This window comes from Rhinopithecus roxellana, chromosome 12, assembly GCF_007565055.1.
Source record: "Rhinopithecus roxellana isolate Shanxi Qingling chromosome 12, ASM756505v1, whole genome shotgun sequence".
NCBI classification, from domain to species: Eukaryota; Metazoa; Chordata; class Mammalia; order Primates; family Cercopithecidae; genus Rhinopithecus; species Rhinopithecus roxellana.
Window position 1 is genome coordinate 93,764,217 of NC_044560.1, and position 15,561 is coordinate 93,779,777.

The 15,561-nt window shown below is 36.4% G+C and overlaps 1 protein-coding gene across 1 annotated transcript in view; it reads left to right on the top strand.

Moving 5' to 3' along the window:
* The window catches only part of CCDC30 (coiled-coil domain containing 30), a 196,812-nt gene that overhangs the window by 111,712 nt on the left and 69,539 nt on the right, over positions 1-15,561 (top strand). The window contains exons 8-9 of the mRNA XM_030942844.1: positions 7,100-7,309; positions 10,618-10,772. Of these exons, the coding sequence (XP_030798704.1) occupies positions 7,100-7,309; positions 10,618-10,772 (365 nt within the window). The remainder of the gene's footprint in view (positions 1-7,099; positions 7,310-10,617; positions 10,773-15,561) is intronic.

The following is a 15,561-nucleotide window of genomic DNA, read 5'->3' on the forward strand; positions in this document are numbered from 1 at the left end:
GAGAACACATGGGCACAGGGAGGGGAACATCACATACCGGGGCCTGTCAGTGGGTGGGGGACAAGGGGAGGGATAGCATTAGGTGAAATACCCCATGTAGATGACGGGTTGATGGGTGCAGCAAACCAATATGGCACATGCATACATATGTAACAAACCTGCACGTTCTGCACATGTATCCCATAACTTAAAGTATAATTTAAAAATAAAATTAATTAATTAAAAATTTAAAAAATAAATAAAAATATTGACTGGGTGCAGTGGCTCAAGTCTACAGTCCTAGGGCTTTGGGAGGCCAAGGCAGGAGGATTGCTTGAGCCCAGGGATTTGAAGCTGCAGTGAGCTACGATCACACCACTGCACTCCAGCCTGGGTAATAGAATGAGGTCCTGTCTCAAAAAAAAAAAGAAAAAAGAAAAAATAAATAAAAATTAAAATATCACTTTTTCTTTTAAAAAAAACCAAAATACTAATTTATTCCTTTTTAAATCATTGTATTATAAAATATAACACTTAGAAAATGCATAAAACATACAGTTTACCTAATTGTCATAAAGTGAATAGACATCTAAACATTACCCAGGACAAGAAATAGAATAATGCCAGCACACTAGTGGCCCCTGCATACCTTGTCCCCATCATAATCCCATCACCTTACCACCCCAGTAGTAACCACTAATTTTGGTAATAACTCTCTTGCTTTACTTTATAGTTTCATCAACTATTTATAATCCCACACAATATAGTTGTCTTCCCTATTTTTCCTATTTCAAAAATACAATCAGTATTTATACCTTGTGTTTGCCTTATAACTTTGTCTGCAAGATTCATTCATGTTACAGTGTATAGCCATTGCTCATTCATTTTCTTTGCAATATTAGTATTCTATTGTAAAAAAAAAAAAAAGCCATACGTTATTTATTTTTTCTATGGCTTATGGACATTTTACATGTTTCCAGCTTGGGGATGTTAAAAAGAATGTTATAGGCTTGCAGAGCCTCAGGCAGATTGCTGCTCTGTTACCACCAATACCAAGACGCTGTTGTAGATCCTCTTCTTGGTGCTTGACTGTCCCAACTTGAAGCTGAGGAAGCTGCCTTGGATGCATAGGTCATTGGCCGTAACAGTGTTTATCCCAGTGTTGTCTTATTTCATCATTACCAGCATCACCAAAACCCTAAGTGTTGACTCTTTGATCACAGGCCCAAGAGTAAATAGACAATATATTATGAAAGGACTTGTACCCTTTCTATTTACAATGAGAAGTTTAGGTTTCTTAATCTTGAACAAATTCAATTTACCAAATATTCCAGAACACTTGATTTCTTCTTTTTCTTTGATTTGTTTCTCATCTATTCATTGTCTGTGTCTTACTTTTTTCATAATAAGATTATTCTTGAAAAATGAAACTTCCAGACTTTCTAAAAGGTTAGAGTGCCTTTTGAGAAGACATCAACAGCTAATAGATTTGTTCTTATTGAAATTTCAAAAGTTGTACCAACCCTCCAAAATAAAATGAGAAAAAAAAATGAGACAGAAGGTGAGCTGTTTTAGAATGGCAAGGTGGGAAATGGGTTTTTACTGGAAAAATAGGAAGTGTATTAAAACTTGATTGAGAATTTTTTTGGTAACATCAATGAGATAAGCTTATTACATTTTTTCCTGTTGACCTACATTGATCCACCAATGATATTAAGGCATTTTGCCCTTAGGGTTTAATTTCTTTTTTTTTTTTTTTGAGACAGGAGTCTGGCTCTGTGGCCCAGGCTGGAGTGCAGTGGTGTGATCTCTGCTCGCTGCAAGCTCCACCTCCCAGGTTCATGCCATTCTCCTGCCTCAGCCTCCCGTGTAGCTGGGACTACAGGCACCTGCCACTGTGCCCGGCTAATTTTTTGTATTTTTTAGTAGAGACGGGGTTTTACCATGTTAGCCAGGATGGTCTCGAACTCCTGACCTCGTGATCCGCCCACCTCGGCCTCCCAAAGTGCTGGGATTACAGGCGTGAGCCACCACGCCCGGCCAGGGGTTAATTTCTTTATTTCTACATACATTCATTTCATTCTGTTTAACAAAGCTTTGATCATTTTATGTGTCCACTAACATTTTTGGAAATGGCATTTCTGGTCTTCAAAAATTAATGCAAAATGAGGAAATGAAGTTTCATAAGCTAAGCACTCTACATACTTGAGCAGCTTTTACTGAAAGAGCTTTGCCTTTGAACAGAGGGTATAACAGCACATTATTTCAGATATGTTCAGTCAATGAATATCAGATTCTTTCCTGAGTAGCAAGATATATGAATAGAACTAAGTAATGTTTCTACTTTTTAAAGAGTGCTGCAATGAACATTCATGCACATGTGTCCTGATGTCCATAAGTACACACTCCTCTAGGAAGAGATTGGGAGTGGAATTATTTCATCATAGGATATGTATTACCTCAACTCCTTCTAAAGTCTTCTACCAACAGTGTCTGAAGGTTCCCATTGCTCTACATCCTCACCAACTCTTGGAACTGTCAGACGTTAAAATTTTTGCAAACCTAGTATACATGTATAGCAGTAGTTCCTTGTGGTTTTAGTGTGCATTTGCCTAGTTTGCAAACAAGTTTGAGCAGCTTTTTATACATTTAATTAGCATTTGAATTTCTATTTTGTGAAGTGCTTGTTCAAGATTTTGTTCATATTTATTTGGGGTTTCTCTCATTTTAATTTTTTCGTTAATTTATAGAGGCTTTTAAAATACATTAACCCTTTATCAGGTATGTATTAGAAACATTGACTCTGTGACTTGCATTTTCATTCTCCTTATATATCTTTTGATGAATCAAAGTTTTGAATTTTAATAATCATTATTTTTCATTATAACTAGTGATTTTGGGGTCTGATTTAATAAATATCTTACTACTTCAAAGTCATAAAGCTATTCTACATTAACATTTATTTATGTATGTATTTATTTATTTGTTTTTGAGATGGAGTTCCACTCTGTCACACAGGCTGGAGTACAGTGGCATGATCTTGGCCCACTGCAACATCTGCCTCCTGGGTTCAAGCAGTTCTTCTGCCTTGGCTTCCCAAATAGCTGGGATTACAGGCACACACCACTATGCCTGGCTAATTTTTTTGTACTTTTAGTAGATATGGGGTTTCACCATATTGGCCAGGCTGGCCTCGAACTCCTGACCTCAGGTGATCTGCCCACCTCAGCCTCCCAAAGTGTGGGATTACAGGTGTGAGCCACCGTGCCCAGCCTATTGTGGTATATTTTTGAGCTCCCTATTCTGCTCCATTGTTTATTTGTCTGCTCTTGTGCCAATACTATGCTATCATGATTATTTTAGCTTTATATAAATATTAACATTTGATAGAGCAAGTCTTTTTACCTTGTTCTTCTTTTCTGGGATATCTGGGCTATTCCTGGACTTTGGGGTTCCTATATAAGTTTTATAATTAGTTTGTTAAGCTAAACACAAATACTCACATGAACTCACGTAGAACACATGTATATTGACACACAACCCTTTGGGATTTCACTTGGAATTACATTGACTCTATAGGTCAATTTGGGCAGAATTTAAATCTTTGCAAGATTGAATCCTCTAATTTAAGAAGAGAGTGTGTGTATTTAGGTTTTTAATTTCTCTCAATATTTAAATGTTCTTATATGTATGTATTTATTTATTTGTTTTTGAGATGGAGTTCCACTCTGTCACACAGGCTGTGGACAATATCTTTTGTTAGACATATTCACAGGTGCTGATATTTTCCATACTATTATAAATGGTAACTTTAAAAATGTTCATTTTCTAATTATTTCCCAATGTATAAAAATTCACTTAATCATTTTCTAATAAAAACTTTCCCATACTTTTTTATTCTTACAATGTATGTATATGTTATTTTGGATTTTCTAGCAAGTAATCATATCATTTAAAGACAATTTTCTTTCTTCCTTTCCATATGTTAAACCCTTCATTCTTTTTTCTTGTTCTGTTTACTGGCTAGCACAGTGCTGAATAGAACTGGTGACAGTAGGCATCCTTTTCTAATTCCCAGTCTCAAAGGAAAAGCTCTCAAATTTCACCATTTAGTATGTTTTTATTGCTTTTTAAAAATAGATATTTTATCCAAATCTACTTCAGAAAGAAAGAAAAATAAATAAAAATAGATATTACTTATTACATTAAGGAAATTGCTTTCTAGCATTAGTTGGTTCAATGTTTTATGACAAATACATGTTGAATTTCATAAATTTTTTTCTGAATATTTTGAGAAGGTTTTTAAAAAATTTTAATCTGTTAATATGCTGAATTACTTTGATTTTCTAATGTTAATCCAATTTTGCATTTCTGGGATAAACCTAACTTCATCATAAATTATCATTCTTTTCCTACAGTGCTAGATTTGGCTTGCTAATATGTCTTTGGGATTTTTGTAACTTTCCTCATGAGTGAGACTAGTCTGTCACTTCCTTGCAATGCCCTTGTCAGATTTTGATATCAAGGCTATCCTAGCCTCTTAAAATAAAATGGGTAATACACCCTCTTTTTCTGTCTTCTGGAAAAGTTTGTATTAAGTTACAATGATTTCTTCTCAAATTATTGCAAAAAACTCATCCCTAAAGCCTTCTGATTTTGCTTTCTTTTGGGTAGGTTTTCCATTTCTAGTTCCATTTCTTGAATAGTTATGAGAAGTCAAGTTCTTATTTTTTTTGCATCAACTTTGTTATATTTTATTTTTCTAAAAATGTTTCCATTTCATTTAAATTATTTAAAGTTTTACAGAAATGTATTCATCTTGTCTTCTTTTTAATATATATATATATATATTTTAACAAAGGTAGCTTTTAAAAAAAGAAGAAAAGTATATAATGAGGGCGTTTCACTTTTATAATACTAGTTACCTTTGTCTTGTTGCTTTTCCTTTGATCAGTCTCACTAGAAGTGTATTTATTTTATTAGACTTTTCAAAGAGCCAAATTTTAGCTTGTTGATCCACTCTGACGTATTCTTTTTAGAGAAATAATAAATACATGTATTTCACAGTGTAGAGTAAATGTAGTGTAGAGTACTGAATTAGAATCAGAAAATCTATATTCAGACCTTGGTTCTATCATCTGGTAACTATTTAAGATTCAGTTTTTTATCTCTAAAATGGGCTAAAATACCAATCCCAGCCACTTCATAGATGTGAAAGCCTAACAAATGTTAAGTAGTAATATTAGTATATGCCTCAGCTCTGTATTTCAAATGCAGCAGATAGTCTAAAAACAATTATTGAATAGGAACACTTAACTTTTGTTAGGTGTTTCCTATGTGTCTGGCTCTATTCTTGAGGCTTTAATTGCTTTGTCTCATTTAATGCCGCCTCACAACTATCCTATGAGGTAACTAGTTATTATCCCCATATTACAGATGAAGAAACTGATGCTCAAAGAGGTTGAACACAATTAACTTTTAGATTCACTTTATATAATCTGATTGGTTAATATAGAGAAAGCACAGATGAAGGACATTATAGCTATCATCCCTATTAATTCAGTTGAAAAGCTTTGAGACCAGGGAATTCTATTTACCATTAAAACAAAGTAAATTCTCTCTCACCACTTTTGTCTATGAGCCTTCCCTGCCCAGTGTATACATTCACTACATTCTGATATTTTTTAGAATATCATTCATTTACTTGCTCAGTAAATAATTGATTAATCACCTACTCTTAATCACCTTTCATAGGCCTTGGTATTAAGAAATGAATTAAAAACCCAATCTCTGCTTTCTTGGAATTTAAAGTGGGGAAAGGGGACATAAACAGGTATATAAATGCATACTTAATTATACATCATGATATGTTTGATGAAGGAAGCAAATGTGGTACAGTGATGAGTAAGGACATTTCAGATTAAATGATTCTGAAAATTGCCCCCTGCAAAGTGACATTTAAGCTAAGACCTGAAGAATAAGCAGGCAACCATACAATGAGAAGGGAAAAGGGAAAGCACTTCTGGCAGAGGGAGGTGTGGAAAAAGTTTGGTGTATTGGAAACTCTTAATACAAACCAATGTGACAGGAGGTACAGTGGGAGAAGGAGAAATAACAAGATGGATTTAAAGAGATAGACAAGGGCCAGAGCGTACAAAGCCAGGCAAGCTGGTGGGATCTGGAGTGAGGGACCACTGAAAGATTCTAAGCAGGGTTGTCAGGTAGTTCAATTTGTGTTTTTAAAAGAAAATTTGGCCACCGGGTTAGAGGATAGATTAGAAGAGAGTAAAAATGGAAGTGGTAGCACCAGTGCAGAGGCAGTTGCTATAGCCCAGGCTAGAGATGATGCCCCAGACTAGGTTAGTGCCAAAAAAAATGACACAAATGGATTAATGCAAGGTGTATTGTGGGGATAGAGTGACAGCATGTGCTAAATGATTGGAATTGGTTCATAATGGAAAAGGAAGACTCGGGGATTACTGACCTGCACAAAAGTTTGGATGGTGGCATTATTTACTGAAATTGGGAAAAGAGAGAAAAAAAGACTTTGGAGATATGGGCAGAATCAAGGAGTTTCATTTTGGCAAGTATTGGCATAAAATGGCATTTCAAATTATAGAAATGGATAGCAAATCATCCACTTTCTAGGCCTAGAAGAGTCCAATAATACATGTTGGGTAGCATTGGAAGAGTCTACAAAGAAGACCAAGAAAGAACAGCAGAGAGCTAAGTGAAAACCAGCAAAGTTTGGTATCACAGAATGCTACTGAGAAGTCACTTGTCCATTGGATTTATTTTGGCAATGAAGAGTTAGTACCCTTGGCAGAAAGTTTCACTGGGGTAGTGGGGATGAAAGCCAGTTTGGACTAGATTGAAGAAAGGATGGAAAACATTTAGACCATGCATATATAGAAACTCAGGAAAATTCCTTGGTCTAGCTGCTGTCTGACTAAACTTTGGAACCTCTTACTAACACATGGCAGCTCTAAAGAGGTACTCAGCCATGTGACACTGGTATCTGTTGGCTTTAAGGGGACTATACTCTTTTGAAAGCTGCTTATTCTAGTTCACGTTCATTCCACACTTATTTGTATTACTCTTACTTATTCTCTACCTCTAGATAAAGATTGAGCTAAAGCATGCCCAACAGAAGTTATTAGAGAGTACAAAGATGTGCTCTTCACTCACAGCAGAGTGTAAGCAGTGTCAGCAGAAAATCAAGGAACTGGAGTTGGAAGTACTTAAACAGACTCAGAGCATTAAATCACAGAACAACCTACAGGAAAAGCTGGCTCAGGAGAAATCTAAAGTTGCTGATGCAGGGGAAAAGGTAATTATCCTCATGCTTAATAAATAGCATACACTGAATACCACTACTGAAATCTTATTTCCCTGAGGATTTTAAGAAATAAATATGTTGCAGACTTGATAGAATTCTGAGATTTTTTTTCTCTCCTATGTTTTCTTCTGCTTCTGTTTTGATTTCACCTGTTCCTACAATTTTAGGGATTCTTGTGTATTTGTAAAAAACTTCATGGACTTAAAAAGGTCAGTTGTATTAAAGCTATAACATGAACTTAAAGAACTGGATGATCCCATATGGCTTTTGTTTTATATTTTCACATTTGAGAACACTTATTCTTTCATTTGAATTGGCTGTTAATGTAAATTTTGTTTTAATTTTGTTTTTTTTTTCATTGACAAACAATTGTACATGTTCATGGGGTACATAGTGATGTTTAAATAGATATGATGTATAGAGATCATATCAGGGTAATTATTGTATTCATCACATCAAACATATTTTGTAATTTTGTAGGGGGATTTGTGTTGTGAAATGAACCATTTTGAAATATTGTCACTTCATTTTAGATTGCCCAACACTAGGTGGCAGTAGTATGTAACAGTTGTACATTTTGATGTGCAAGTTTGAGAATTAAATTGGATTAAAAAATAATTTCGTCAAACCATACAATATGAAGCAAACATCAAAAAGTGATGACAGCAATCTGAATTAAACTAAAAAAATCTAAGTTAAAGAATTAAACTAAGACTGGCTGAATTAACTTATTTTTAAGGGAGGAAAGGAGAGGCGAGGCAAGGCGAATGACCAGGAGAGGTGAATGGCCAGACACAGTGGCTCACACCTGTAATCCCAGCACTTTGGGAGGCCAAGGTGGGTGGATCACCTGAGGTCAGGAGTTTGAGACCAGCCTGGACAACATGGTGAAACCCCGTCTCTACTAATAATACAAAAATTAGCCAGGTGTGGTGGCACACACCTTGAATCCCAGCTACTCCGGAGGCTGAGGCAGGAGAATTGTTTGAACCTGGGAGTGAGAGGTTGCAGTGAGCTGAGATCACACCATTGCACTCCAGCCTGGGTGACAAGAGTGAAACTCTGTCTCAAAAAGAGAGAGAGGGAAGGAAGGAAGGAAGGAGGGAGGGAGGGAGGGAGGGAGGGAAGGAAGGGAGGGAGAGGGAGCAACATAGTGAGACCTGAGCAACATAGTGAGACCCTATCTCTACAAAAATAAATAAGTTAGCTGGGCATAGTAGCGCATGCATGTAGTACCAGCTACTCTGAAGGCTAAGGCAGGAGGATCACCTGGGCGATATAGCAACACCCCATCTCAAAAAAAAAAAAAATCTCATATATATAGAGAGAGATTATTAAAAAGAAACAGCAAGGATGTGATTAACACAAAATTCAGTATATTGGTTTTCTCTGGTGGGGAGGGAAGAGGGATAATCAAAGAGGGTCACAGAATGGGCTTCAAAAGTATTGGAAATGTTCCCTTTCTTAAATTATGTGGCAGGTTCAGAAGTTTGGATGTATCCTTGACAGAGAAGCCAATGAGGTGATGCTTTTGTCTGTGGAATTAGTACCGAATTCCTTAAGTAAGAATTCTCCCTAGACAGAACTAAATAGAACATTCCAAGGAACTTGAACTGGCCTCAGATGGCTGACTGCCTACTGCCATTCCCCTTGAATCATTCTGCATCTTCTCCTCTCTCATGCTGCATGGGCTATGCAGAGACCTAGGTGCAGGGGGTTGGGTTGATGCAGAAAGCCCCTCTCTTAGAAAACAAGTGCCACCCACTGGCATTCACAGAAAATTATGGGGAATGTGATGCCAAGCCATTCTAAAGGATTCCTTGTTGGGTCAGAAATACGTTAGAGGGATAATAGCTACCCTGCTGAAATCTATTCAGTCAACAAATATTTACTGAGCACCTACTATGTACCAGGCACAATTTAAGGTGACACAAGCATTTATAAAAATAAGTAAATAAGTGTAAAGGAAATTTATCTTTTAAAAAAGTGGGGTTTTTTTGCTGCTACATGAAAAAGGCAAGAAAAAAATGTTTTTAAATGATATGTTAAATCTAGCATATAAACTCTAAAATATAGGGTCTCTCTTTCAAATTCATAAATCATATTTTTAGTTCTGCCAGAGCATTAAAAAACCTATTATTGATGCTAAGCAATATGCCAATAGGTGCTTGGTTTATAAGAGACTTCTATTTTGTTTTGCAGTGTTATTCATGAATCTAGCCACACTGTGGAGAAACTAGGTGCACTCACACAATGCTGTTGGGAGTATGAATTGGTCTAATACCTCTGGAGGCAGTTTGGCATCATCTATCAAACAAGCAAATGCTCATAAGCTTTGCCCTAGTAAATCTACACCTCATAATTTAATCTGCAGACATTGTTTGTAATAGTATTGTCTATAATAGCAAAAGATTGGAATCAGCTTAAATGTTCACCAGTAGGGCACTGGTTAAATAAGTTATGGTATACCCTTACAGTGGAGTGGTATGCAACTATGAAACAGAAGACAACTCAATATGTGCATATAATATGGAAAAATGACCAAATGTGTATTGCTATAAAAAAGTAAGATGCCTAATTATATATGGTATAGTATTCATCGTTTGTGTAAAATTTATATGTATGGGGGATAACTATATAATATGTGTTTATATATGCATAAATAAATCTCTGGAGGGGTACATAAGTAATTAAAAACCACGGTTACCTATTCGGTGGAGGAAAATTTGGAGGAAGTAGGACAGGGATGGGAAGGAGACTTTTCACTATATAGCTTCTTTTTTTGAGACTGGGTCTCACTCTGTCACTCTGTCACCCAGGCTGGAGTACAGTGGCACAATCATTGGCTCACTGTAGCCTCAGCTTCCCTGGGCTCAAGTAATTTCCGCCACCTCAGCCTCCTGAGTAGCTTGAGACTGCAGGTACTCACCACCATGCCCAGCTAATTTTTGTATTTTTTTGTAGATATGGGGTTTTACCATGTTGCCCAGGCTGGTCTCGAACTCCTGAGGCTTAAGCGATTCACCCAGCTTGGCCTCCCACAGTTCTTGGATTACAGGTGTGAACCAGCATGTTTGGCCTGTAGCTTCTTTTATACATACACATTGAATTATATGAATGCATTACATACTGCAAAATTTAAACAATTTATTTTAAAATTAAATCTAGCTACTCTTTTTACTTCAGGTCAGATTAATATGTTAGCACTGCTATGTTTACTATTTATGTGTTATTCCCCTAATTTGAAAAAAGATCACACTCTTCTTAATGCTTTACTTGTAAACTTTTTTTCATTCAAGATTTTGGACCTGCAGCAGAAATTAGAACATGCTCATAAAGTCTGTCTCACAGACACTTGTATTTCAGAGAAGCAGCAGCTACAGGAAAAGATAAAAGAAGCAACAGAAAATGAAGCTAAAGTAAAGCAACAATATCAAGAACAACAACAGAAGAGGTAAGAGGAGCAGAGATCTCAGTTTCCTGTGGGTTTAGCCATGACTGAGTTAACAGCAACATCAATTTACTCTAACAGAATATCAGAGAGTATTTCTGCTCTGTCCCCACTGAAGTAAACCCAGCCACACACAATTCCTGATGTATTGCACTTACCACACTGTATTCTAATTGTTTATTTTCTAGTTTACCTCTGGCCCTAGAGTGTGAGATTTTTAAAGGCAGAGATTATTTCTTCTGGTTCTGGGACACACCTAGTGGTAACAGTAAATATTCTTGACTGACTTGCCTATGAAATACTCTGGAATTTGCTCTGACACGTAGTCTGACAAAATTCAAACTACAACGAAGTTGATATTTTGTACAAGGGAACTTCAGAGAGTTTGTGGAACAACTGAATTGAAAGATAAAATAAAAAATATATTGGCCAGGTGCAGTGGCTCACACCTGTAATCCCAGCACTTTGGGATGCTGATCCCAGGAGTTTGAGACCAGCCTGAGCAACATAGTGAGTCCTCATCTCTACCAAAATAATAATAATAATAATTATTATCCAGGCATGACAGTGCACTTCTGTAATCCCAGCTACTCAGGAGGCTGAGGCAGGAGGATCACTTGAGCCCAGGAGTTTGAGTCTGCAAGTGAACCATAATCGAAACACCGCACTCCAGACTGGGTTGCAGAATGAGACCCTGTCTCAAAAAACAACTTTATTTCTCAACATAAGCTCCATCAAGGTGAAGGCACTTTTGTAAGTGATGATGCACACCATTTAGTCCATCCCTAAAGAACTGAGTGAGAATCCTGGGAGTTTACCCATGTCATTGCAGTCTTTCACACATTATTAACCAAAGAGAAATGGGTGCCCTTTAAATATTTTTTAAGATTGGGAAACAAAAGGAAGTCAGAAGGAGCCAAATCAGGACTGTAAGGTGGATGCCTAATAATTTCCCATCAAAACTCTTGGAAAATTGCTCTTATTTGATGAGGGGAATGAGCAGGAGCATTGTCATGGTAGAGAAGGACTCTGGTGAAGCTTTCCCAGGCATTTTTTAAAATAAAGCTTTGGCTACCTTTCTCAAAACACTCTCATAATAAGCAGGTTATCATTTGGCTTTCTAGAAAGTCAATAAGCAAAATCCTTTGAGCATCACAAAAACTGTTGGCATGACCTCTGCTCTTGACTGGTCCACTTTTGCTGTGACTGGACTTCTTCCTCCTCTTGGTAGCCATTTCTTTGATTGTGCTTTGTCTTCAGTATCATGTTGGTAAAGTCAGGTTTCTTCTCCTGTTACAATTCTTCAAAGAAATGCCTCAGGATCTTCATCCCACTTGTGTAAAAGTCCCATGGAAAGCTTTGCTCCTGTCTGTAGCTAATCTGAATGCAACAGTTTTGGCACCCATCAAGTGGAAAGTTTGCTAAACTTTAATTTCTCTGTCAGAATTGTGGTAAGCTGAATCAATTGAGATATCTATGATATTGGCTAGTATTTCTGCTGCTAATCATCAGTCTTCAATTAGACTACAAAAAAATTTTTTTCCTTGTAAATTGGTGTGGATGGTCTGCCACTGTGGGCCTCATCTTCAACATCATTTCATCCTTTCTTAAAACGACTTATCCATTAGTAAACTGCTGATTTCTTTGGGCTATTGTCTCTTTAAACTTTTCATTAAAGCATCAATGACTTCAGCATTCTTCCACCTTAGTTTCACCATAAATTTGATGTTTGTTCTTGCTTAGTGTCCTTATCTCTAAAGTGGGAATTGTAATGCCAGTTCTATACATCTTTTGTGAAGATTTGCTAAGAAGAAATATGTGTGCACTATTTGAACTAAGTGTAGGCGAATAAAATATATAGGGAAATTCTTCTACCAAAAGGGGACTCTATAGTGTATATTGTTTCATAATCTAGAAGAAAGTAACCCTGATTTAAATAGATTGTAACCTACTTTTTCACTTAAAATATTATGATCTGTTTATCTGACATTAAACTTTTTTCTAGAATTATTTTAATGATATGTCACAATTTATTTAATAAATCCTTTATTGTTGAACATTTAGATTTTTCCCAGTTTCTTCTATTTCAGTGACATAATATATATCCTGATACACAATAAGCACTTCTCCCAGGAAATAGAACCATTAGGAATATGTATTTAATAAAAGCCTTATTACAGGGACTTGGTCTTATGCAATTGTGGGTGCTGGTTATGCAGTCTATATGGCTGTCATCTTTGCATCTTATGCTAGAGCTCGAAGTCTGCAGGGCAAACAATCAGGAAGTGAAGCTGAATGTAAAGCGGGAGAGCAACAAGGTGGAAACCATGAAGATGGACTGGAACCCATGTCAGTTCTTGCTGCTTCTAACCTTGATAAAGTGTAGGTATCCTACAGGAGAAACTGGCACCCTTCATCAAGGAGCTAAATAGACATCTGGCCCAGGAGATGGAAAGTGAAGGAGGATTCAAGGGAAGGTGGAGCAGTTGTAGGCCTGGCTGTTGCATCATGCCAAGGTGAGCAGCAGATATCAGCAGTGTTTATAAACTATAAAAGTGCCTGCTCCAATCTTCTACCTGGAAAAACCAAAATGTTTCAATTCTGTTCTCTAAATCTTGCACAAATATTATCTCCTGTGGCCCACTATAACCAGAAACTTACACAGAAGGAATTCTGGGAAACTAGACAAGTCAAAATGTTATAAAGCTACTCTATTAAAAATATATTTGTTAAACAATAGTTAATTTTATTAAATTGAAATTAGGCCTGGCACCAGTGGCTCACATCTGTAATCCCAGCACATTAGGAGGCTGAGGAGGGTGGATCACTTGAGGTCAGGAGTTTGAGACCAGCCTGGCCAACATGGTGAAACCCCATCTTTACTAAAAATACAAAAATTAGCCAAGCATGGTGGCAGACACGTATTAACCCCAGCTACTTGGGAGGCTGAGGCAAGAAAATTGCTTAAACTCCGGAGGTGGAGGTTGCAGTGAGCCAAGATCGTGCTACTGCACTTCAACCCGGGCAACAGAGCAGGCTAAACAGGCGAGACTCCATCTCAAAAAAAAAAAAAAAAAAAGTGTTGTTGTTATTGTAATATTGAACATTATTGTTGTTACTATTGTCCTCATTATCATCACAATCTTCTCAGTAAGATGAAAAAAGTTCATTTGGCCAGAACAAAATGCTTAGAGACAAGGAAAGTGGCAAGAAAATGAGGCTAGAAAGGTAAGCTAGACTTAAGTCATGTAGAACTTAACAGACCACACTGAGTTTGAACCTGTTCATGAAGGTATTGGTCTGTGGTTGTCCTATCACATAGTATCTGTATCTGGTTTTGGTGTTAGGGTAATGTTTGTCTCAAAAAATTACTTAGGAAGTGTCCCCTCTCCTTCAATTTTTTTTGGAAGAGATTGCAGAGAATTGGTATCATTTCTTTCTTAAATGTTTGGTAGAATTCACCATGAAATCATCTGGGCCTACTGCTTTATTTTTTGGAAGGTAATTAATTTTTTTTTAATTATACTTTAAGTTCTAGGGTACATGTGCATAACGTGCAGGTTTGTTACATATGTATACTTGTGCCATGTTGGTGTGCTGCACCCATCAACTCGTCAGCACCCATCAACTCGTCATTTACATCAGGTATAACTCCCAATGCAATCCCTCCTCCCTCCCCGCCCCGTGATAGGCCCCGGTGTGTGATGTTCCCCTTCCCCAGTCCAAGTGATCTCATTGCTCAGTTCCCACCTATGAGTGAGAACATGCAGTGTTTGGATTGATTCAATTTCTTTAACAGATATAGGCCAACTTGGATTATCTATTTCTTCTTGTGTGAGCTTTCGTAGTTTGTGTCTTTCAAAGAATCAGTCCATATATTGTAAGTCCATATATTGTAGGCAGAGTTGTTCATAATATTCCTTTATTATCCTTTTAATGTCCATGGAGTTAGCAGTGGTGGCCCCTCTTTCATTTTGATATTTTTTAAAAAAATGTTTTATTTATAAAATACAGATGGGGCTTTGCTGTGTTGCCCAGGCTGGTCTCAAGTTCCTGCATTCAAGTGATACTCCTGCCTCACCCTCCCAAAGTGCTAGGATTATATATGTGAGCCATTTTGCCTGGCCACATTTTTTATATTATTAATATTTGTCTTCTCTATTTATTAGTTAGCCAGGCTAGAGGTTTATCTATTTTATTCATCTTTTCAAAGAACAAACTTTTGGTTTCATTTATTTTTCTCTATTGTTTATTGTTTTCAATCCCATTGACTAATACTCTCATTTTTACTATTTATTTGCTTTAGGCTTATAATGTTCTTCTTTCTCTAGTTTCCTAAGGTGAAAGCTTAGATTACTGATTTTAGATTTTTCTTCCTTTATAATATATGCATGTAATACTACAAGTTTTCTGCTATGTTGTATCCTATAAATTTTGTAAGTTGTATTTCATTTTCATTTAGTTTAAAATATTTTTAATTTATTGAGACCTCCTCTTTGACTCATGTATTATTTAGAAGTGTGTTGTTTATCCCAAATATTTGGAATTTTCCATCTCTCTTTTTCTTATTGATTTATGGTTTCATAATATCAGTTTAAACAGTTGTGTGACATTCTGCTACATAGATATATCATACTTTATGTAATACTTATATCTTTTAGGCTTTTTTGCTATTATAAAGCTATCATAAATAACTTTATACATAAGACTTTGCAACTGCAATGAAGTATGATGAAGTGTGGTAAGTTATACTAAAGGAGGTTTAGGTTACCATGATAGTACATAACACGGA